The sequence below is a fragment of the Passer domesticus genome, chromosome 3 (assembly GCF_036417665.1).
Source record: "Passer domesticus isolate bPasDom1 chromosome 3, bPasDom1.hap1, whole genome shotgun sequence".
Taxonomy (NCBI): Eukaryota; Metazoa; Chordata; class Aves; order Passeriformes; family Passeridae; genus Passer; species Passer domesticus.
The window spans coordinates 112489193-112512381 of NC_087476.1; the positions used below are offsets into that span (position 1 = coordinate 112489193).

At 36.3% G+C, this 23189-nt stretch overlaps 1 protein-coding gene and 1 long non-coding RNA gene across 31 annotated transcripts in view; both read right to left on the bottom strand.

Moving 5' to 3' along the window:
- The window catches only part of NRXN1 (neurexin 1), a 668819-nt gene that overhangs the window by 359695 nt on the left and 285935 nt on the right, over positions 1-23189 (bottom strand). For 21 of the 30 annotated variants that reach the window (XM_064415193.1, XM_064415188.1, XM_064415199.1 and 18 more), the window contains 2 exons: positions 22366-22392; positions 244-366 (listed from right to left, as the gene is read on the bottom strand). In XM_064415193.1, the coding sequence (XP_064271263.1) occupies positions 244-366; positions 22366-22392 (150 nt within the window). The remainder of the gene's footprint in view (positions 1-243; positions 367-22365; positions 22393-23189) is intronic. The other 9 variants (XM_064415211.1, XM_064415210.1, XM_064415207.1 and 6 more) reach the window with 1 other exon arrangement.
- LOC135297526 (uncharacterized) lies at positions 8702-22353 on the bottom strand. The gene is made up of 3 exons (XR_010359492.1): positions 21555-22353; positions 20591-20756; positions 8702-11034 (listed from the first exon to the last, which is right to left on the bottom strand). It is a non-coding gene; the product is annotated as an uncharacterized LOC135297526 (long non-coding RNA).

The window sequence follows — 23189 nt, forward strand, 5'->3', positions numbered from 1 at the left end:
AGGTTTTCATTAATTTCAATAGCAACCTTAGAGCAACATTAATAGCAAGTGTAATAGCAACCTTCTTGTACCAGCATTGCAAGATGCATAACATGAATTTTCAATCTTACCCGAGAAAGGGGAAAAAAAGCGTTTCTCTCAGATAAAGTAATTTTACTTCTGTATCATATTGTTTTGTTTTTTGGTTTTGCTTTGTGTTTCCCCCCAACAACATGGACTCATGGAACCACAATGGCACAGTACCTGTCACGGCCTGCTGGTCATCCACCATTAACTTTAAACCTTTTCCTCGCCGCACCACACGCACTGTGTGCCACTCATTATCATTGAGGTTATAGCCAGCAAAAAGGGTTTCTGGGCCTTTGCCTGTAGGACATGCCAAACAGTCATTATGCAATCTTTAAAGCAGTTTACATGTGAACCTCACAGAGAAAGAGAGAAACAGAGAGACTGGCTGGGCAAATGTTAAAACTCACCAAAAGTCACATCAAGCAAGAAAATTACCAAGTATAAGCAAAACACAGAGCTACTATATACTCTATACTATAGAACTACTATATTAAAACACTTCTAATGTCTATTTAACTATGTAAACACATTGTGTATGCACCAGGTTTTCATAAATAGGCACAGTCAACATGGATTTAATTATTCACTTTCAATCTTATACAGGCCTTTAAAAATAGGATTACTGAGCCAAAAGGACTTGAAGTATGGATTTACAAGACTGGATTTTTGCTCCTTTATTAAAAATAATTTGGTGGAAAATAAAAAGTGGTGTGTGTGCATGTCTTATATTTTTCTTAATCTATGTCAACCTGTTTGTTTAGCTTCTGTTTATTAGGACTTCTCAGAACATCATCTATTACCTGATCTAGATGACTTGCTAATATTGAGATCCAGTACCTTCTGCTGTTAGCAGATCTTCATGTTTTCATTTTTCATTTCATGGATATGTGTTGGGTTGGTTTTTTTTTTTTTTTTTTTTTTTTTTTAAATCTGCTACTTCTCAGCAGTACAGCAAAACTTTTTATGCAAATTCTGTATATAGCACAATGTACTTGTAACAACCAAAGTATTCACAAACCTAGGACAAAGAATACCTTTAATGCCCAGGAAAAGATTTCTTATAAGAAAAGGATTATGGAAATTCTGCCTTGCACTGTTGACCAAGAAGTGAAAGAGAGAAAGAAAAACCCTGACTTTGTACTGCCATTGATATGAATAGATGACAGACCAAGTGCTGCACAAATAGATCGAAATCCATGTGGTGACTATCCAAAAGGCAAAGCTAATTTACAATAAACAAATTATATTATTGTAAAACAGGGACCTCCCCAGCCTGTTTTTCAGTTCCTCTGGCAGAATAAATGCTGCTGATAACTTAAAGTTGTCAACTAAATTCTGGACTCTGTGCAAAAGGGAAACAGAGCTCTTGCAGCTGGTCCAGAGGAAGCTACAAAGATGATCAAGGGACCGGAGCATTTCTCTGACAAGGAAAGGATGAAGGACTGGGTCTGCTCCACCTTGAGAAGAGATGACTGAGAGGGAACCTCCTCAGTGTCTATGAGCATCTACAGGGAGGGACCAGAGGATGGACGAGGCTCTGCTCGGTGGTGCAGTGGGACATGGGGTTCCAGGCAGGAACTGAGGCACAGGAAGTTCCACCGAACATTAGGAAGAAGTTCCTTACTGTGCAGGTGACAGAGCACTGGAACAGGTTACCCAGATAGGCTGTGGATATCCCCCCTCCATGGGGATATTCAAGAACTATCTGGACATATTCCTGTGCCATGTGCTCCAGGATGAAACTGCTTGAGCTGGGAGTTTGGATCAGATGTCCCATTGTGGTTATTTCCAGCATGACCCATCCTGTGATTCTGTATAGGACACACATTATAAAATAACTTTTGACACAGAAACACTAGGGTTACCCTGAGTCAGACCATTACCTCCACTGTGCCCTTCCAGGTGACTCTATTCCATGTGTCAGTCTTGCTCTGAAAGGGACATGCAACTAGCTCTGAAACTCTCTCACTTTTCTCTTGGGATTCTTTTCCATCCAGCACAGGGTAACTGTGATGGGTGAGATCTGTTAATAAAATCAAAGCCTAAAATCAAAGCTTCTCTGACTTCAGAACTACACAGAAGGAAAAGGACACTAAGATCTTGAGGTAGCTGTTCAGCATATTGGACAGTTTTCATCTCAGATATTTTCCATCTCTGTCAGCATTTTTTAAAATTGCTGCTGGTTTATTGCCCTGATTTTATATGCAAACTTTGGGCATGCCAAGGGATCTCCAGGAACAAAGCAAAGGCAGTGAGAGTCTCATAAAGCTGTTTTTCTGAGTCTGTGTTGACACCAAGATAGGAAAGGTGCTCAAACCCAGCAAAAGAAGATGACTGGGGTCAACTACATGAATCATTCTGTTCCTTAAATGTTTGCTTTCTTTGACAAGAGAAAGACCAGTTTTGCATAAAGCTTAAGTGAATAATATTCTCTTTGAATGTGCTGGTATAGATGCAGTGACTAAAACCTTAAGCAATCTATTTTAGGCACCTCAATGGAAGCAATTCTACCTAGATTTGGAGACAACAGATTTTTTTTAAAAAAAGCTGAAATAACATGAGCAAAGTCTTAGTGAGAGTCATTAAGCCTGCCTAGGCATACACTATTGAATAATATTCTAAACATATTTCTACTTATTTGTTAGTCCAACCCGTTTAAAAAAAAAAAAAATTAAAGTAGCTAAACCACTTAGTCTCCATTATCTTGCTTCATAGCTCTAAAAGACCTAAAAGCATATGCAATTTTAATTTACTCTCGCATTAACAACCCTCTGTAGTGTCTCTCTCGTGTAAAGGTGCCTTAGTGTATGTTATTATCAAATCCAACTTGGCTGCTCACATTTACAGGCAAATCTATCTATTCTAATGGCTGGGGACTTGCAAACTCTTCCTGTTGTAAAATTAAATGTGTGTTTTCCTATGCATCAGTCTATTTTCCTTGCAAGAGTACTCAGAGTAAAAAAATCAGGTCAGAACTCCGTGAAAGCTGCCTGTTCCCACTGCACGCAATCCAAGAGAGGATTAAGGAGACCCCTGGTCAAAGGGCTTTGAAAGGGACAAACCTTGGTATGACCCACCATGGGAGCAATGGACTGAAAAGAGTCCTGGCCATGGAGAAAATATCCACTTGCATAGAAAAGAGACTTTTCTTTCCCCTGGCTGATCTCTAACAGAGAAAAAGGGCTTTGATTTGTCAGAGGGTACAAGAAACTACAAAATAGCAAGGCCCAGTGCCCAGGGATTGTGTATCTACCTGTCCCATCATGCTGCTTCTCTACAAAGTAGGATAATTTTCCATGGCAGCTGAAGAGGGAGATAAGAAAGGATGGATGCTCACCATTCCTGTGCTAATACAGTGCTTGGGCTGACTTCCTGGCCAAGGACATGCTTTCACACAGTAAAGCAGCAAATATGATTATGAGCAGAGTATTTAGGAGAAAATTGTCTAAATGCCTAAACATAAAACCATGTAGGAATCCATTGATACCCAAGACTACCAGAACTGCAGAAGAAAACTCTTAACATACCTTGTTAAATGTCACTGGTCAACCTGAAACACAGTTCATATTAGTACGTTCCTCACTGACTTTCAAATATATTGACCTAGAATTAATTTAACTATTGTATTGAGATCATACAGAGCATTCTTCTGCCCTGGTTATAGTTCTTATGGTGAATCTACTATAAATTTATATCTGCTAAATTATTGGCTCTCCAGTCTTGTTCTGACTTTACACTGATCTGAGTTCACTTCACTTAAATCACACCAGCCGAAAGTGCTCCTAAATAAGTGCATATAAGTAAGAATTGGCATACTTCCACTTTTTTTTTTTTTTTTTTGGTAAAGGCATGAGGGGTGTTCTGGGCTTTAAAGAAAAAAAAAATGTTCTATATCTCCCACCAGAAGAAAAGCAAGAGCCCCAATTAAAACAATGTGTGTGTGTATATATATATATAAAATTTTGTTTTACATGGACTGATGTTATTTTTCCAAATTTATGTCCCTCCACTCCTATTTCCCATCCTGTCTTTCCCCTGGAACTCATGTGTCTCTTTCCAGACAGGACATAGTTGTTTTTCTTCACACATTCAGCCAGCACTGGCTCACTTTCTGAGCTACTGATTCTCTCAGATACTAAAACCATAATCATAAACCTTTTCTTTCTGAGTCAAGATGCAAACTGGAAAAAAACATCCACTAACTATCTCCTCTTGCTTAAGTATGACATTTATTATCAGCGTCTATGTTCAGCTCTTTTCCTATTTTTAAAGGCTTAAATAACTGCCAGATTTTATGCATCCTTAGAGAAAATGGATAATACCAAATAAAAGATGTACTGTCAATTTTATGACTACCACAGTTTGCTCAGAGTCCATCATGCCAGTAAAATTTCCACATCCATTTAAAAGCAGATAATTGCTTGTACAAACACCTTTTTACAAAGCAAAATGCAGACTGTGCGGTCAGTCAATACAGGTACAAATCTTGATGGTGCTGTTCATTATAAGCTAAGAGATATAAAGCTCCAAACATTCCCACTTATATGTTTACTTTGGTATCCCAAAACTGAGCTTATTTTGCTGTCAGCACCTCGGCTGGAACTTAACAGCCCTCTCAAAGTTAAAGGAAAAAAGTATGAACCTCCCAAAGGAAAAAAAAAATCTCATTTCCAACACACTGAATATTCTAAATTTTCTCTGGAGATTCCTATTCTCTTTACTACCTTGTGAGGAGCTTATTCAGCCTAACTCAAGTGCTGAAGATCTGCTGAATTCCAACAAGTCAGTCAATTAACTTTAATACGCACAACTTTTCCTCTTATAGATATATCTATCCTGTGGTACTTTACTTTTAACCAACTACTTGAACTGCACTGATGATTTTGAAAGAAGATACTAGCTCTTGCATTGTACCAAAATATGTTCAGAAAGAGTTGTCTGAATTTGTTTCTCATAATGCAATCCACCACTACTACTAAGGCATGTACCAAAATGCTTGGAGCATTCAATTCTGCCATCAAAATAGATATAAAATATAGAAAGAGACACTATAAACAGAGAGGAGAGAGAGACTGGGAGGTTCAGTGAATGCTATACTAACCAGTGGAACCCAGGCAAATCACTACTATTTATTTATTAGTCAGCAAAAGGAAGGTCAGTGTTTTCAGCCTGGTTTGCTAATAGAAAACTGTGCATACTACAGCTATCAGTAACAAGACAAAAAAGACATTTGGACAAGAAGACAAAACCCTGGGATCTATTTAGTTAATAGAGAAAGTTACTTAAGGTCAGAGTTGTTGAGATTTCAGCTAAAATAAATATTTTAGGATTCAGCTTGCTATATATAGACAGCTGTGTGGCTCTGAGAGAAACCTCAGAGTGTCATTGTAAATACCTGGTGCACAAAAAGAGAACTCTGTGCCATCTCGGTTATCCTGCTTCCAGAGTAAATTTAGCCTGCCTCTAATCCAGACTTCTGTTCCAGCACTCAGCCAGACTCACAGTCACTGTGCAAACCTCACGAGGCCTCTGCATTACCAGGCTGCAGCACAAAAGGTTCAGGAGAGATTCCTCCAGAGCAAGACACAGAAACATAAGACATACAGGGTAAGGCATCTTAACCTTCACTGCTCTTTCTATGGCTGGCTGCAGGAACATTGCTGGTCTTCCAAAACACTCATTAGCACAGCCGAGCTTAAAAAGTCATTTAATACAGTGAATCAACCATATTTTAAATGACTGTGCTGTTATCATCCCAAAATTTCCTTGGCTAAACGTGTTTATTGCCGACAGAAAAGTTACATTGCCTTTTAAAAATCAGAAATGTGTATCAGGTTATCATTTACAGCTAATTGATACGTAAACTTGGGAAAAAAAAAATCTAATTGCAAGTCAAGGAAATTTTGTCTGCTGTATTTTCTCCCCAGCAGACTCATATGGAAAATTCCACAAGAATAGCACATTCACTGAATTGTATAAAGAAAAACATATCAATCTTGCATAGCTTGATCCAAATGCTTCAGCCCACAATAGTTTTATTATAGGCAAAATTACTTTTGGCAATTTGGGTAATGTATTGGCAGTTAAGGATATTTTTATCCTTTTTCTTAAAAACAAAATTTGACATTTCAGAAATTAAAATGAAGGCAATTGGAGCTGCTAATATCATTCATCAGCCTTCATTCCAGCTGTACAAGAGATTTGCTCATATTCCTTAGAATAACAGGAATATAATATTAAATATTTCCATCTAGGCATATCTATATTTTTCATACAGAAATGTAGAAAGCTAAACAAGATACTTCTGAAAATTCTACTAGCTTCCTCTAAAACTACAAACAGACTGCATTTAATATTGATCTAGTTCACTAGCAAGGAAAACCAGCATACACAGTGAATTCACGGGGGAAGAAAAATCCATGGAAGAATATAAAAACAGCCAATCCAGGAATCAAGCACCATATCCAGTTCTGAGGGTACAGAGTTTTCATTTGTCTGGCTCTTTTCTCTAAATTTGCTTCCCTGACTATGGTCTGAGTTGCTGTGAATTTTCGCCCTCCCAGCTTTGTCTTTCTTTTGGAAACTGTTTAATTTAGTGTGCAATATCACACATACTCATCCATTTATCTTCTTTTAAGCTGTTAGATATTCACTGTGACACAGCTGATGTCTAAACAGAGCCAGTGGATCCAGGTGGGAAGGCAGAACACAGGCAGATCTATGGGACTAAATTAAATCTAAGGATTCTGCCAAGAAAGGTGCTGCTGATGAGCCACTGTCTTGTGAAAGTCTATTCTCTACAAATAGGACCAGTACTCAATTTCAGCAAGATGGAGAAAGAAAGAAAAACATCAGAAAGCTGTAAACTTTAGAGTTGCTAGTCCTGGCCTCTAGACTTCCCTGCCAGACCAAAGGATATATAGAAGACAGACATATGCTCGCAAAAATATGCCTTGCTGGTCAATAGTTGGGCCTATGCTTATTTGAACTGCATTTCCTGAAAAAAAAAAAAAAAAGTTTTGAAGTTGCAATTATAACTCTCTGTGAACTGAGAGCACATAAGAGGATAAAACTGATCTTGTTACTGCATTATGACCCATCTTAGAGACATCTCTCAATGTATAACTTAAAACACTTATAGCTTAAAATCAGATGCATTTTAATATAGTTTTGTAACTCATCTATCTAAGCAAGTGAAACACAAACAGCCCTAAGGACATGTAATTTTCCTTTTCCTTGGAAATAATAAAAGTATCTTTTAAAAGCAGCTAAACCCAAAAGTCAGCTAGATCCCTCTATTTTTAATAAGAGTGCAATTTCTCTTTCATACTGCTCTCTGAGGATTGTGACTATCAGAAAATGTGCTAAAGGTACTAAACGTTGTATGAATCTACCCCAAGGCTCTGAACTAAAGCAAAGTCAATGAGCATGAAAAAATATGGTTGTTGCTTTGTCAGCTCACTGCTGAATGCTCTGAGACACATTTTCAGAAAGCATGGTGAACCTGACAATTGACTTTGCTGGAAGTGAGGTGAGCGTGAACTTTCAATACCTGGCAATCCTATGCTAATTTAAAGAAAACTGGTGTGCAAGTTCATTTATTTTGATTTACTGCAGGTAAAGAAATGTGCACTTGCAAAGACTGTGCAGCTTTACAATCACTTTGTAAGGTCATATCCTGCCTTGGATCAGGCTAAATTTTTTAAAGTGCACTCAAGACTTATCAGTGTGAGTTGGCATTCAGCAGATTCACTTCCACAAATTATTTGTGTGGTTTTAGTAAATCTTAATTTGTTTTGACATTAACTTGACATGGCTGCTATATTGAAAAATTCCACACATTTTAAGCTGAATGTTTGAGCATTTTGTTTTAAGTCAAACTTAACACAAACACTGGCAAATCAATACCTTTGACTTCATTCTACCTAAGCTACTGCTTGTACATTAGGAAAGCAGTTATTTCACAAGCCTTCTATCCCATTTGATAACTGAATTTATTATTATTTTTAAAATATCATCCACCATAAACTTGCATATTGCATGAAAAAGAAAATGGGAAATTTTAATCCCTTTAAAAGACTAAAATTCTCCCATGCAGGATTTTTGTGTTACACTGAGCTCTCGAAATATGAAAGCTTGTTTCAATGGAAAATTCTTTTTAGGTCTTATTTAACAAAAGCTTTGTAAAACTGCTAGAGAAAAGAATGACTAATTCATCTGCAGTTATTAGTTACTTCTAGAGTTATTAGTACTTTTCCCCCCCCTCTATAAAAAGAATAGGATTGAAAATTATGAGAACTGATGTAGGAACTTGGGAACGCCTACATAAATTAGCACTAAAACTAACATTTATCCACAATTTTAAACAATATTGAAATTCAACTTTTTAAAAAGTAAATATTCATTGTTCAGATGTTACTTTAATGGCAGCCAGAATTTCTAATATTCATTATTTCTGTATAAATTCAGAGTTTTACCAATATTACTGATTTGTGAGATGTGGCTTCAAGTAAGGGAAAACAGCAATCCTAAGATAAATTGAAGTTAAGTTTCTCCTTTCCCAAGAAGGGTTTGATTTTTACCTCAGCAGATTCATTATTCTGGTCTTGACTACCAAACCAAAAGACCCAAATATTAAAAAAACATGGAGACAGAAACATACATTTCTTGTCATGGATTTCTAGGAGCAGCAAGAACATTCCTCTAAGTTTTCAAAGGAATCGACTGTGCTACACCTGATAATCTCCATTTATCTCTACAAGCTACTGCTCAAATAAGGTGCCCTCAGCTTCCAGGGCAATTTTGCTGCCTCCTCTGAGCCAAAGAGATCTGGAGGAGTTCTGACTTGGAAGAAGGATTTCACAATAAAATGGCTATCTGAATAACTTTTATAATCTGGACCTTAATCCATGTCATTCAGCTGATAAACAAAAACCCAAAAAAGACTGAGAGACAAAGGTGCTCCAGGCAACAGATGCAGCAGATCTCCAAGTGTACCCTTAGGAGCCTGCAGAACCTGTGCTACTTCTTTCCACTTACACCCAGTGAAGTAAAAATAACCTTACAGCAGTCTTTGTAGAAAAACTAGACACATATTTGATTTTTTTTTTCACTGAGAGAATTAGAATATTTGTTGTACATTGAATAGATCATAAGTGACAAGAGGAAAAAAAAGAAACAGCTTTGCCACATTAGCCTTTCTGACATTGATATTGACTGTGCCCATTTATATCAAAACCATGGCTGTCAAAACTTATTACATTTTAAAATATAAGTAAGTACAATTTAAGTATGCTTATACATAATTTACCTTTCTATAGAAAAAAAATATCTTTATGTTTAGTTAAATTAACATAACAGAAAAAAAAAGCATTTAAGTATTTTCTTTTACCCTTATATCTTGCACAATGTTCTTAAGAATAAGCAGATTGGAAACTAGCTGGCATAGAAAGGAAGAGAATTTGGACTGTGACTTTATTTTAAGAATAGGCTCCTCTTAATTTACAGGTGTCTTCATCCCAAAAACAGTTATAAAATAGTTACAACTAAATCTCACACTCATATCCTTTATTTGTTTTGATCTTTTTTCTTGTAATTTAAATGCTGAATTATAGTATTTTGCCTAATTAACAATAATGAGAATAATATTTAGAGGTTTATTATTATCAATTATTTAACTCTTTAAAAATATTTTTATAATAATCATGGATCAAAAGGCACAATCTCTTGACACTGCTTATTCTTGGATACTTCTAGGCAGACAGGAGTCAAGGAAGGAGGACTAAAATAGAACATTCAGATTGTTTTCAGAAATTACAAATGGATGAATACAAAAGTTGATCCCTGCTCTATGATCAGCCTCCACTGACTTTGATGGGTATATTCTTGCATGCCTGAGTAGAAAAGCATAGCTTTAGTACATGGAATTGTTTCTAACATTGAGAGAATCTTGTGCCATTTATCATCTCTTTAGGGTTGTGCTCAGCATCAGCAAGTGACAATTTTTTATTTCACAAAACAAGTAAGCTTCTTGACAGAAGTGCCTACTTGCACTTTCTTAAGGTGTGCTCTATATCTTGATTTATGCATTTTTAGGGAATCAAGATTTCATGTTGCTGACTTTCGGGGGTAGTGCTGCTCTTATTCACAGCCAATTAGCTCATCAGCTGGGTTCCTAAATGTCTTGTATCATGCCAGTGATGGTGGCAGCTGTCTCCTGCTAGCTGGAGATGTGAGAATGCTTCTTCCCTCCAGAGCAAACAGTGTGGTCCTTTCCTCCCAGGAGACAGCAGACTTGTTTTCAAGCTGCTGAAATATTACACAGCAAAAACTGCAGAGACAGTTCAAAGTATACCAGTAACCACAACAAAAATTCAGCAGGCCATTTTCTCCAATATTCAACAATTGTGCTTAAATTTTTGTAAAACTGTAACTCCTTAGATGACAGCAAGCATGATTGGTACTTTTCACTTCTGATTCCATTTCCACAAGTCTATGTATAAACAGTTCATGGCATGTAAATGAAAGATGGAATTGTTGACTTACCTATTTGAGCTTTCTTTTCCAGACAGCTTTTACTACTAGTGAGAAATGCCTTAATGTGCTGAGACAGAGAGGAACTTTTAACTAAAGAAATTTTATTTCTACACACATGCACTTCACACTCTGGAGGAAAATCTCACAGAATATAAAATGAATGAGAAATAATACCAAAGAATTAGCATAAGCTACATGAACCACAGCTCCCTTTTTCCTTTAATTGATTTTTCTTATTCCATGTCTTGGTCTTCATCTTGTGTCTTGTTGCTTCAAGACTGCCTAGACAAATAACTGCTGAAGAATTCCTTACACACTTCCCAAAGGGGACTGCATCTCAGAAAGCCAACTTTATCTTGATGTCTCAGCTCAACAGAGCAATATCTCCTTTGAAGTGACTTGTCTGATGGATTGAGGCCTAGAAATCAGCTGGAAGGGAGCATAAGTTAACCTCTTGACACATCAGCCAAAAAAGTAATGTGCTTTGATGGAAATTTCAACAGCTACCTGAATATAATTCATTAAAGTTATTGTCAAGAAGAGATAATAAGGAAGCAGTTATGTGGTTCCAGTAATAAGCTACTGAGTGCTTAAAATGTTATGATAGATGTTTCATGCATTTTAATAGACATAAATGCAAAATGTGCTAGATACAGAGTAAGTGCTTTTAATACAAGTAACTGCTCATCAGTGACATGCACTGGGTAGATGTTTTTAATGTTATCGCCTCTTCAAAAAAAGCACACTGAAAAATGAATTACTGTTCTTATAACATTAATGAAGAATAATGTTGTAGCTGAGGGTTTGCTAGGCTCCTTCATCAAGACTGAACTTATGAAATGATGCCTTGCTGCAGAGGAGTGAAGCAAGGATAAATGAGGCACCTTTCTGAAACAGCCAGGGAGCCATTAGTAAAACTACTGCATACTTACACAAAGGTTTTTGCAGATGCAGTAAAGGAGGGGCCATCAAAATGCCACAGATGACTTAGAAACCAGATTCTGTGAACTTGTATTTATTCAAAAAGGTGGACAACTCAATTTCTGTGCTACATATGAAAGGGACAAAAGCTCTATGCCCATGTGCTGTTCTACTGTCTATAATCAGATTTCACTGATCTTAGTGCTGAAAGAGTAAGATAATTCCTTACCAGGGATTTATTCCAGACTTCCAGCAGAACAAATATAGAAATGTATCCAAATAATTTTGATTTAGGCAAAATTTTAGTTTGCCACCCTTGTCATTTTTTGCTTTCTTTCTTTGATTGAAGAAGAGGGAGCCAAACATTCCCTAAGCAGCTTGGCTCTCCTCATCACACAAAGCTGAGATATAGGATCAGGTCTGACTCTCACTGAAATTAGTTGATCATTTAGAAGTAGTATCTATTAATATGTGAGGGACAGACAGAAACTTGGCAATTCCCCTCAACATATGCCAGACCTGCTGCAATGCTCACTGGCTGTGCCAGGCAGAACCAGACACCCCATTCCAATTTCACTCTCTTTGACTCTCTGTTTCCCCTTTCTCTTATTTCCTACCAAAATGCAATGTCCATCCTATTAAAAAAAATATCACAAACACTTATTCCATAAATTACTTACAAGTGTATATTAGGACAGAATGACAGCTGTGAGCACATGTTGTACTGATCAGAAAAGCTGTATCTACCTGCAGAGAGATGGCAATTTGGCTCGTTTTCCTTGAAAAGTTATTGAGATAACACAGCACCACTGAATTACTATGGCTTTGTTTTTGTAAAAAGACCTATTCACTTACTTAATGGATTTAAATGCTTTCTGAACTAAACTATTAATGATTTTAGTATCTTTCAACACAGATTTTTTTTTTGGAAAAAAATAACCAACTAATTTTCCATTCCCTGAAAATGTCTTTAGGCTGTAGTGCTACAATAGAAAGACTGAAGTGTTTCTCCATAGAATCTCAATTTATGAGAACTTCTAAATGTTTTCTGCACATATTAATAAATATTTCTCTCATGAGCATTATATCTTAGAAACAGAGAGTCCTAAGAAGCAAAGGCAGAAAAAGGAAAGGGTGTTTTGACATGAAGTCTGATAGTATTTTTAATCTGTGTATAAATTTAGGAACATCATCAACTCACCAATGCTGAGTTACTGTTATTTTTACTTAATACTGAATGCCAACAATTAATTTCTTTTTCAAGGAGCTACAGACCAAAATTTCTGGCCAGAAAGCTCTTATTACAAAGTAAAAAAACCCCACCACCAACAACAAAAACAAACAAACAAAACAAAAAAAAAACAAACCCAAAAAACAAAAAAAACCACCAAAAAACCATTATGCCTAGTGAATATAAAAGTCTTCATTAATAGCTTACCATAATTTGACTTGATTTGTCAGTTAATCAAGAAGGTTTATGATAAATTGTTGAAATATAAGCTTGTGTCATCTGCTGCCATCTGTGTCTTAACACTCTAATTTTCATGCAATCTGATTATAAAGTTTAGAATGACTGTATACAACCCAGTTGATGATAGATTTATTTTTTTTTTCAGCCTAATGTTTCTGTGAGTATGTGATTACTTTCACGAGCAATTTCCTGTTGCTCTCAATACAGGGTATAAACTAGTGATGAAATAATTAGGGAAAGAAGTTGCAAATTAAGCTGGGAAATGGCACATAAGACCAGCTAGTTCAGCACTGTGCTTTCAAGAGCAGCACAGAAAAGCAGAACTGCTCTGTAGTAATTACTACTCTAATACAGTCACAGCTTCCAGTAATGGCCATGTTTGGGACTTCTGGAGCTGCAGAAACAGCCTTATCTCTGAAAGTCCTTGATGCATTTCCATTTCATTTAAAAAAATCAATTTATTAACCTCCTGCTGCTTCTTATGGCTGTATAATCATATATTTATAAAAATACATTCATATTCTCTCAGGTATCTTTTTTTTCCTAGCATGCCTAGCTGCCCGATGTAGAAAAGCTAATCCACACTTGTAATCCTCCCTGCTGCAGTGACCTGTGTTTTCCCCATTTAAGTTAATCATGAGGAAGAGGAACTGAACACACTTGGGGCATTCAGGAAGGGGATAAACCATGACAGCACAATAGCACAATGCTGCTTTCTCTTCTGGTCTTACCTCCTCTCCCCACAGCTACTCCCATCCACTGGGATTTCTGGTCACTTCTGAGCACTGAACTCTTTTACAAGAGCTATTTACCATGGCTGCACAATTTCCTCAGCTCAGTGCTACCACACTCTATTGCTGCGCTGGCATAATTAAGGTGACTTTTTTCCAGGATAAATTACTTTTGTGTATTGCTGTTTAATTCCACCTACCACTTAACCAGTCATTCAGCATTTTGGAGCCCCTCAGAAAAACCTCAAGTTCAGCATTTCATTTGCTTTTCTTAAATAATCCCATTGCATCTGCAAATAATATCATCTCAGTGTTCATCTTCAATCACTCATGAATGTGATAGCAGAGATTCCTGTGAGAACAGGTGGGAGCAGAGCTTTACTGTGGAATGAATACCATGGCAGCCCCGTTCACTAATATGAATGACATTACATTAGCTTTTATATATTCTTCTCCAGAAGAAAATATTATTCAGTTCATTTGCTATTACTGATTAGAACAGGATTCCTTATTATCCCTGCAAGATTTGACTGTAACACCCACTTTCTGTCATGGAAAAAAATTGTGAGGATAATTTAAATCACCAGTCCTGAAATGTGATTAAGCCATCTTGCTTCTCAAAAGCTAAAGGAAGAAAACATAAAAGTAAAATAAGGGAAATTTAGAACCTGCTATACATGAAAAAACTTACTTTCAAGTGCTTCTTCCCATTAAAATATTTAAAAGACCTAGTCTACTTCTTCTGAAAAGTCCTTTTATGAAAGATTTGCTAGGGCCAGTATGAGCTAGACATGCATAGCTCCCTTGCATATAAATCAGGATTTATTAATTCAAGACAGCCTATTCTTACAGATCCAGCACATCCTGGAGGCTGCTTTGTCCCTGTTGGTAACATGAGAGGCTACATGCTTGCAGCAATCTCTGCTTTCCTACCCTTCAAGAGTCCTCTTGTCATGTTTAGTGGTTTGGAGGATCTCCTGCTCCCCTTTCAGAGCTCACTCTGAAGGATCAGAAGGAACAACTTCAGCCCACTTCAGGCTGTTCCCTTGGGCTTTGCTTGTGAAACTTTGGCAGTATTCCAGAGCTCAGAGCCCATTGATACATAACCACACTGTGGCCCGGACTCAGACAGCCCCACATACCCACCAAACTGACAGCTATCTACATCTGGCATGGCAAAAATTAAAGTATACTGAAATATCACAAATGGAAAGTCTATCACTTCTCAGCAATTTTAAAGGAGTTTCTGAAAACATTCAAACGGGAGTGCTAAAAAAATCTTTACCTGACTGTTAAACTAAAGATTTTTCACCACCAATTAAGGCAACTAATTTTCAAATTTACATAAATAGCCTTGTGTTTAAGCCTTTACTATTGCCACTGCAGAGCACACCCCTGTGCCTTGAGAAAGCCACAGTTATATTGCTATTGTATGTTTGATTAGTGAGGACCCTGTTAAACCAGCTTTATCTTTAAAGTACCATGAGTAGAATGTGTGACTTAAAGAGACAAAAGTAAGGTGGATGAAAAGGGTGAAAAGACAGGAAAGCAGCATACACATACAAAAAAAGGAAAGCATCTGTTTTCTAGTTAGAGAACCTGAAATAATGTTTTACTGACAACCTGCCAGGAGACTAATGGCAATTTGCTCCTGTTAGCTAAGGAAGAACAAACATAGATGAAATTTTATAAGGAACAAGTAGAATGTAGGCAGAGAAATAAACTTCATTGCTGTTCTTCACGTAGGCTGAAAGCACTGATAGAGCAAAGTCCTCAGTCCCCAGCAGCCAACCCTGAAAGCTTTGTCAGGGAGAAAGTAAATATCATAGATCCTTAAATGCTCAGCCAGTATATATAAAGCCTTTATTTTCACCTTAATGAAAGTTTGAGCTTTTTTGCTGTTCATGTGATTGTCTCCCATGCCCCAGCTAAGCAGATTCAGGCAGGAGCCTTACCACTGAAAAATTATATTATTATTATATATTAATTATATATTATATATTCAATTACAATTGAAAAATTATATGCGCAAGATTCTTTTTAAGATTTCTTCATAATAAGCTAGCTGATTCAAGTTTTCTTATTCTTTTTATTAGTTCAAGATTTCTTAATAACTACAACTGGATAAGGAGGGGGTAGAAATGGAAGCTTTTTAGATAACTTGAGCATTTCCCTGCAAAATTCCTGTGCTAACTAAAACACACGCTTGAGATGAGAAATCAGTATATCACAAGACTGATTTTCTCAGCCATTCACTAAGTGAGATAACTCATTTTTGGAAGCCCAGTGTGCCTTCATTGTTTCCTTCCCAGAGCACTCCCTCAAGACAAACTATATCCATGTGAAATTTCCCAAAACATCACAAAATAAAATGGATTTCAAACCTTTATTATCTATCTTATGTGAATGGCACAAAAGCACAACATCCCCTTAGCTGGCATCTCCTAATACATATCTTCTTCGTGAGGCTCAATGGCTTTTCCTCATGATGAAACTCCCTAAAATTTCCTAGGTTCAACATTCAGCTCTTTTGATAAACCTAATTCAGAAGAGAATAATTGTGATGTACATAACTGAAGGTGCACATGCTTACCCAGAAACCTTTCCCAGCATTTCCCTTCAGTTGTCTGAAATATTGCTTTCTTAATTGCTATAAATAAAGCATTCTACATCTTAAGAAGTATGTTTCTGCCTTTCTGCACATAACATGTACTTTTCCAGGATGTTGTTGCTTAGATGTAGGCCAGATGAATTCATTTTGGGATAGCATAAATCTGTGTTGCAGAAAAAAGCAATGTACCCTTTCTACTAGAGGTTGCTTTTCTACTGTCCCTGCAACATCCTGCCTCCCCCTCTTCCTGTTTTATTCTACAACAGGTGTCAGAAAGTTCCAGCAAGTAAAAATTAGCGATTTTGTTAGTGGATCACTTTAGTCAAATTCATCACATAGACACTTAAAACTTTTGTGCTGGCAGCAAAGCAATGGACCATGTAAGAGCAGGACCAGCAGACAGGAAGACAGAAGAACACAATTTTTAAAGCAAATGAGAGGGGTTTTTTTAGAGACAGACAAAATTCTGCAACACAAAAACCAAAGAATGGTATGCAAACTTTTGAAAAATGACCAGAAGTGGCCCTGCTGGTTCACTTTATTCTCCTACCATTCAAGAAACAGTCACTACTTTTCTCCAGAGCAGGTGGGCAAACAGACTGCAGGAAGAGGTGAATGGCATTGCAGTCACTGCACCAGTGAGCCAATTAATGTGTTGAGCTCACAGGGTATAACCTGTGCAGCACCACTTTCTTCCACTCTATATTTATCAGAGAAAGAGAAAATTTAGAGACATCTCTCATATTTGGTTTCTGTGGCTGTACAGAATAAATTATGTGCTATCCCTTAATGACTTCATCCCTCCTGATTGTATTTATACAGACAGGCTCTCTGGCTTCGAAACCTGAACTTCCCAAGCTGAGATGCTTTCAACCTTTGGTCCAAACATAGTGCCTGGAACAAGGATGGTCTTAGTGCAACTTCTGGACTAAGTACTGAGGACTGCAGTGAGAGTCTCAGTAAAGCAGCAGTTTTCCTATTTTTGCCTTACTGTCTATTAGCAACTAGGAGATTGTAATCAGAATTTGACTGAATAGGACCAGGTATGTTTTCAGATTTGTTGCATGGCAGCAAATTGTTTTTCAAGAAATTATATGAAAAGGGGCCTTTAAACTGTTATTGCTGAATGAGAAGGAATCCAATGACTTCCTGTTCTAAATCTGCAAAGTATAGGCAAAGTTTTAAAGGAATTACTTATAATTATTTCAAACTTTGCACTGCAAACAGAGGGAAGCTCCTGACTGAACTTGCAGAGAAAGGACCCTGCTGATTTGCTGCATGTCCTCCACGGTAAAACACTTACATGTTTTTGCCAGGCTGTCAGCCATGCTTAATGAGGGAAAGATCAAAACTCATACAATTCGTAAGCACTCTGTAAGAAAACAGGCCAAGTACAAAATCTTACATTTTGGGTGGAGCTACAAAATTGAATCGTTTTAATGATTTTCTGCCACAAACAACAGCTAAAAAGAGAGCAAGTAATATATTCTAATAATTCTTTTCCCATAGTAGGAAGCTAATACATGGAAATGTATTAATGATTTGCTTATCACAGAAGATTTAGGACTATCCATAAGAGCAGGGCTGAAGATTTTGATTTTGCAATAAAATGCAGTTTTACAATCAGTAGTTTTCAAAAGGATGTATAGTCTTTATGTAAGATTTTCTGCTGCTTAAAATTCATGCGCACATCAAGAATACAATGTAACTGAACACCATTGCTGGTTCTTTAATGGATACAATTCTCCTCTTATTTACCAATAATCTGACAAAGCTCCTTGTCATACCCTGGATTTGTAGGATACTTTGACAAGTAAGAAATGCTTCAGTAACAGATGCTTCCAAATAGAATAACTTAATCATCTGTAATGTACATGTCTGCGGAATAGGAAAATTTTAAAAGGATGAGCATACAAAGCAAGGAAAAAGGATTAAGGACTATAGAGAAGAACAGAGAATTGAAATGGCATGAGAAAATAAAATGAGAGGAACAATAAATTATATGGAGAATGGGTGAATAACTAGACAGACAAAAGAACGAGGGGTGCATGTAAATACAACCACTGAAGGGGAACTTTGCTGGAAGAACAAACAGAAAACCTTCCAAACCCAGGAAAACCTTCCTAATTTATTAGGGTGGACACCAAGCTTGCAAACCTTTTTCACACATACCCTGGGGAATTGTGTACACATTTACTGCCACGGGACTCTCTGCTCCCTGACATCCTGCAATTCATAATCATTTCTCCTGACAGTCCTGCATTTGAGTATAACTGAATTCAGTGCCATTGCTCTGTGAGTTATTGCCTACAGAAGCAAAGATGCGTACTAGAAAACTGACCTAAATCTCCCCTGCACTGTGTGCCACAAGCTGAGCAATCTTTCACAGCACCATTCAAAAATGTGTCCTGTATTTTTTTGTATTGAAATAAAGTATCAGACTGGGAAAGAGAGCCAGCTACTTACCAATTAACATTTTTAGTGGTATAATGTATCAGTTAATAAAAAAACTCCCCATCAGTCCTACTTGGCTAACTCCTATAAAAATATATGTTTTTGTTCACAAGTCATTCAGAAACTGTTACTAAACTGCAATGGAAATTTTATTGTGATGAAGTTCTGTCTCTAAGAAATGCTAGGGAAAAATCCCATTCAGTTCAATAGGATTCATGGCTATTTATAATTTATGCTTGATAGTTTGCAATGAAAGGGTAGCAATTGCTTTCTTCATCGAAAGGCAGAAATATTTTGGGGCTTTTATATATATTTTTTATATCATTTATTCTTTGGAAATTTTTAGAGATTAGTTTACCAATTCTGTGCATAATGTAGAAGACATCTACAGCTATTTAACTTATTTTTCACAGAACGATTAATGCCAAAAAATGCTGTTATGTTCATATTATTTAAAACAACAAAGTTCACTGCAGTCTTATTTTTAAACGGGGTCGTCACCCCTGTGAGCACTAATATGGGAACCACAGCAGCTATTTATGTTCAAATAAATTTCTTCCTTTCTCCTGGTGTCAGGCCCAGCACTGACCTACATGTACCTGCAATTTAAAAGGACTGTTTAATTCACTGCCTGACAGACAATTTAATTTTGCAAGCTTGTAGCTCTGAAGAACACAATTAAGTTGTTTAAGGATGTACAAACCCAACCTTTGAGCAATGGTATTTTCTGACTGACATGAGGCAGAATTTCTAGTGATGCATGGTTTTATGGGCATACCAATCTTCTAACCTAGCACAAAATATTTAGCGTGCCACAAATTGTTAATGAAACACAAGTTCAGTAGTGATCTGATATCTGATTAACATTTAATTTTTTTTAAAAAAGTTCTGTCCTCCAAATAAGGAGGACCCCAAAATGCCACCTCTTCTGCAAGACTGGACATCAGCTAAAGGTGAAGGGATGACCATGTGTAGAAAAAGTTGTTGCCATAATCTTAGGTCTGTCAGCAAACACTTATTCATTTGATCTGCAGTGAGCAGAAGACAGGCTTCAGGACAAAGTGAGAGGAGGAGGAAGTGCACTATTTTATCCCCTGGGTTTATAGTTCACAGCAGGAGCAGGTGTTTACATTCCCATTTTCCTTTTTCTTCTCTCAAGCCTGCTGATGTTCATCTGACATTTTTGGATTTTTTTTTTATTGTCTCTCCAAATTCAAACCAGATTCCGTCATCCTGACCTTAACTCTTTTACTAGGCTAGTTATAACACATAACTCTCAGTCCCAACACTGAGGTTACATTAACAGGACTAATTTCCAAGTAACAGAAATAGGGAATGGAAAAAAAGATTTTTCAAACATGAAAACAAGATTTACTATCAACCTAAAATCAGGATTTATACATATCCAGCTCTAAGCAGAAAGAAGAGAGGCACTCAACTATTGCAGTGTTTAGCAACTTAATACTTCAGTTCTGGATGCTGCTGCTTTGAAACAAATTGTGTCCCACTAAACCCCATTATATTTTCTAATAAGCATTTTTAAGGACTACTTAGACCAATAACTTTTCATAACCTAAAAATTAGGATATAGAAATTGCTCGTGAAACATCTGGTTGCTGAAAATCTCCAGTGCGGACAAGAAATCATTGTAGTACTTACCATACTGAAAGCTCACAAAACCCTGCTGAGTACACACAAGCACCACAGGGAGATGGAAATAATCACCCAAGTTCATTTATAACAACAAAAACACTATAAACAAACTGTAAAGAAAAATAACTTATAAGCATTTTATACCAAGGATATCTTGTAGAGAGGTTATGTTGCTTCTGTATGAGCCCATGAATTTATAAGTGCTAATCCAATCCAGTAGACACATTGCTCCTCTTTGCAATCCTCTAACTGGAGACTTATTTGTGTTTGCAGATTCTCTTTTGATCCAAACCTTGTTAAAAAATGAAACCTAGAAACCATTTAAATTTATCTTTGGCACATCATTAATCCAAAAGAGACTAAAAATGAAAACACCTGTAATATTGTGGCTTCATTTGTGGGTAGTTTCCTTATGTTAGTAACTCTGTTTTCAGATGGATTTTCTGATTTTATTACGGAAATTAAGAAAAAAGCAATATTGTTTTCCTAGGAAAAGAAGAAATTTACCAAAGGCAGGCAGCCTCATTACAGATCAGCCCAAAAAGCTGCTTATTTTACACTTGTTTTTTCTAATTGAGATTTCATTAGTAGAAAACAATAGTGTCCTGTGGCAGACCAAGAAAATGCTTCTGAGATTTTTCATGATTTTATATATTTTTAGCAAGTGAGAATTTTTTACTTTCTTATTATTTTCTTTTTAATATGAGGACAATATCTTTGTGCCTTGATGATTACAAGCATTTCAGTTATTGTATTGAAGCCTCTCTGAATTTAAGAACAGGTTAAATTAGACTTGTCTGGAAATTTTTCTGCTTTTTAATACAAATGCTGTATTTTTTCTTGTAAAAATTATTAATTAAAAAATCTATTAGCAAATGACACATTAAGAATAAGTTCCGACTCTTGTTTTTCTTTATGGGTTATAAAACTATTAAGAAATGTTATGTTAACATGTTTTAACTCTTACCAACTACAAATTAAACCTGTGCAGTTTTTTGTTTAGCTTTTTTTTTTTTTTCTATTTTTGTATAGCCAGTCCTCTGGCCTGCAAAACCTGTTAGGAAGGGAAACAGAACAACAACCCAAAACTCAAATCTACCATACTTACTATCAGTAATTTTGTTGACACCATTCAGGAATTCCATAGACTCAAAATAAAATCACAGTCCTTTTTCTCCTTTCAGATTATAGCCTCTTAATCCAAATAATATCAGAGAAGTTAAAATTTAGTCCATTCATCTGGCAAATGTTTCCCTCTGTTTCATAAACATGCATATCACAGAGAAAAATTGTTCAATTCAAGGATTTTTAACATAATTAAAGTGTAAAAAATCATCATAGAAATATAGTCATTCTGAGATTTAATAATGCTCTTATGGCAATTTATTACATTTCCATATATTGAAGACTTAGCAAAACCAATTGTGCTATAACCAGCTGGTAAATACAGGCAATTGTCTAGAGGAATTGTGAAATAGAAATTTTAGTATATAAAAACTACTGTGTTCCAACAATCCAACGACAAGGTGAAGGCAAAATGTCAGGAAAATTAGAAGGAGGATGTGGGGGAATAAAGTGTAATAGCTTATCAGAAATGCTGGTTCAAAAATTCTATGGCCACTGTAAATATAAAATAGCCTATCTAGAATAACACAGTACTACAGGCACCATTTCTTCTAGGCTTGTTTATAACCTGTAGAATGCTTCCTTTTTAATATTCTAGTTAATGTTATGTCCTATGTGAAGGACAAAAAATAAGTCCTAAAATATATGATGACTTTTTACACCATGATAATTAATCATCACATTTCATTATTAAATTATCAAATGCTTGCAAGCTGTCCACAATCTTTGTCATTCTAGTTTGCATATTTTACAATGGTGGAATAACATTTTAAAAAGTTTGAATAGGCACTTACTGGAATTACAGTTAATCCTGATACAGTCTAGATGGGGAAGAATAGATGAAAAATGAAAATTTATCCTTCAAGGTAATAGCTGCAGACATCCAATAAAATCACAGTCCACCCTTCCGGGGACAGACACATGCAAATATGGCCACTCCATATCATCAGTCTTTACATACTGTTATAACCCAGATATACTGCGAGAAGTCTTTACCAATAGAAACGACAAATAGGGTAAAAATGGCCAATTTCAAACAAAGCTACATGGTGACAAATCTAAGTGAAAAGTCAGGATTAAAAGTCAAAGATGCTTAACTGAGGCAGGCTGCAACTTTCTCCCCATCTGTGAAAGAACAGGTAATTTCTCTCAGTGCAATTAGAAAGTGCTCCGTCACAATGGGTCATAGAGCAGGCCAGGCCACAATCAGACACCTTGGACAACTTGTGGATAGTATAACCTCAAAGGCTCATCTTCAGAAGCTAAAGATTGACACACAGAGCTCATCACCCAGGCCCAGAAATAAGGGGTTGTGGGTTTACATGTCCTTAATGTCTAGACTTAAGAAATGAACAGCGACTACTGTGAAGTAATATTAATATAGAGAAAAAAATCATGTACTAACAAACACTCATTAGAGAACGAAGATAATCCTTTCTATTTTAAGATTATTTTCTTGCCTGACTTAAGAAAAAAAAAAAGAGAGAAATAAAAAAAAGGGGGGTGTTGGAGAAAGAAACAATATTGTTAGGGCATGAATTTATTTACTTTTTGTTGACTTTCATGAACTATAGAAGTAGGCAGAGGGTGGTGTTTTGCATATAAAGTGATTAACCTG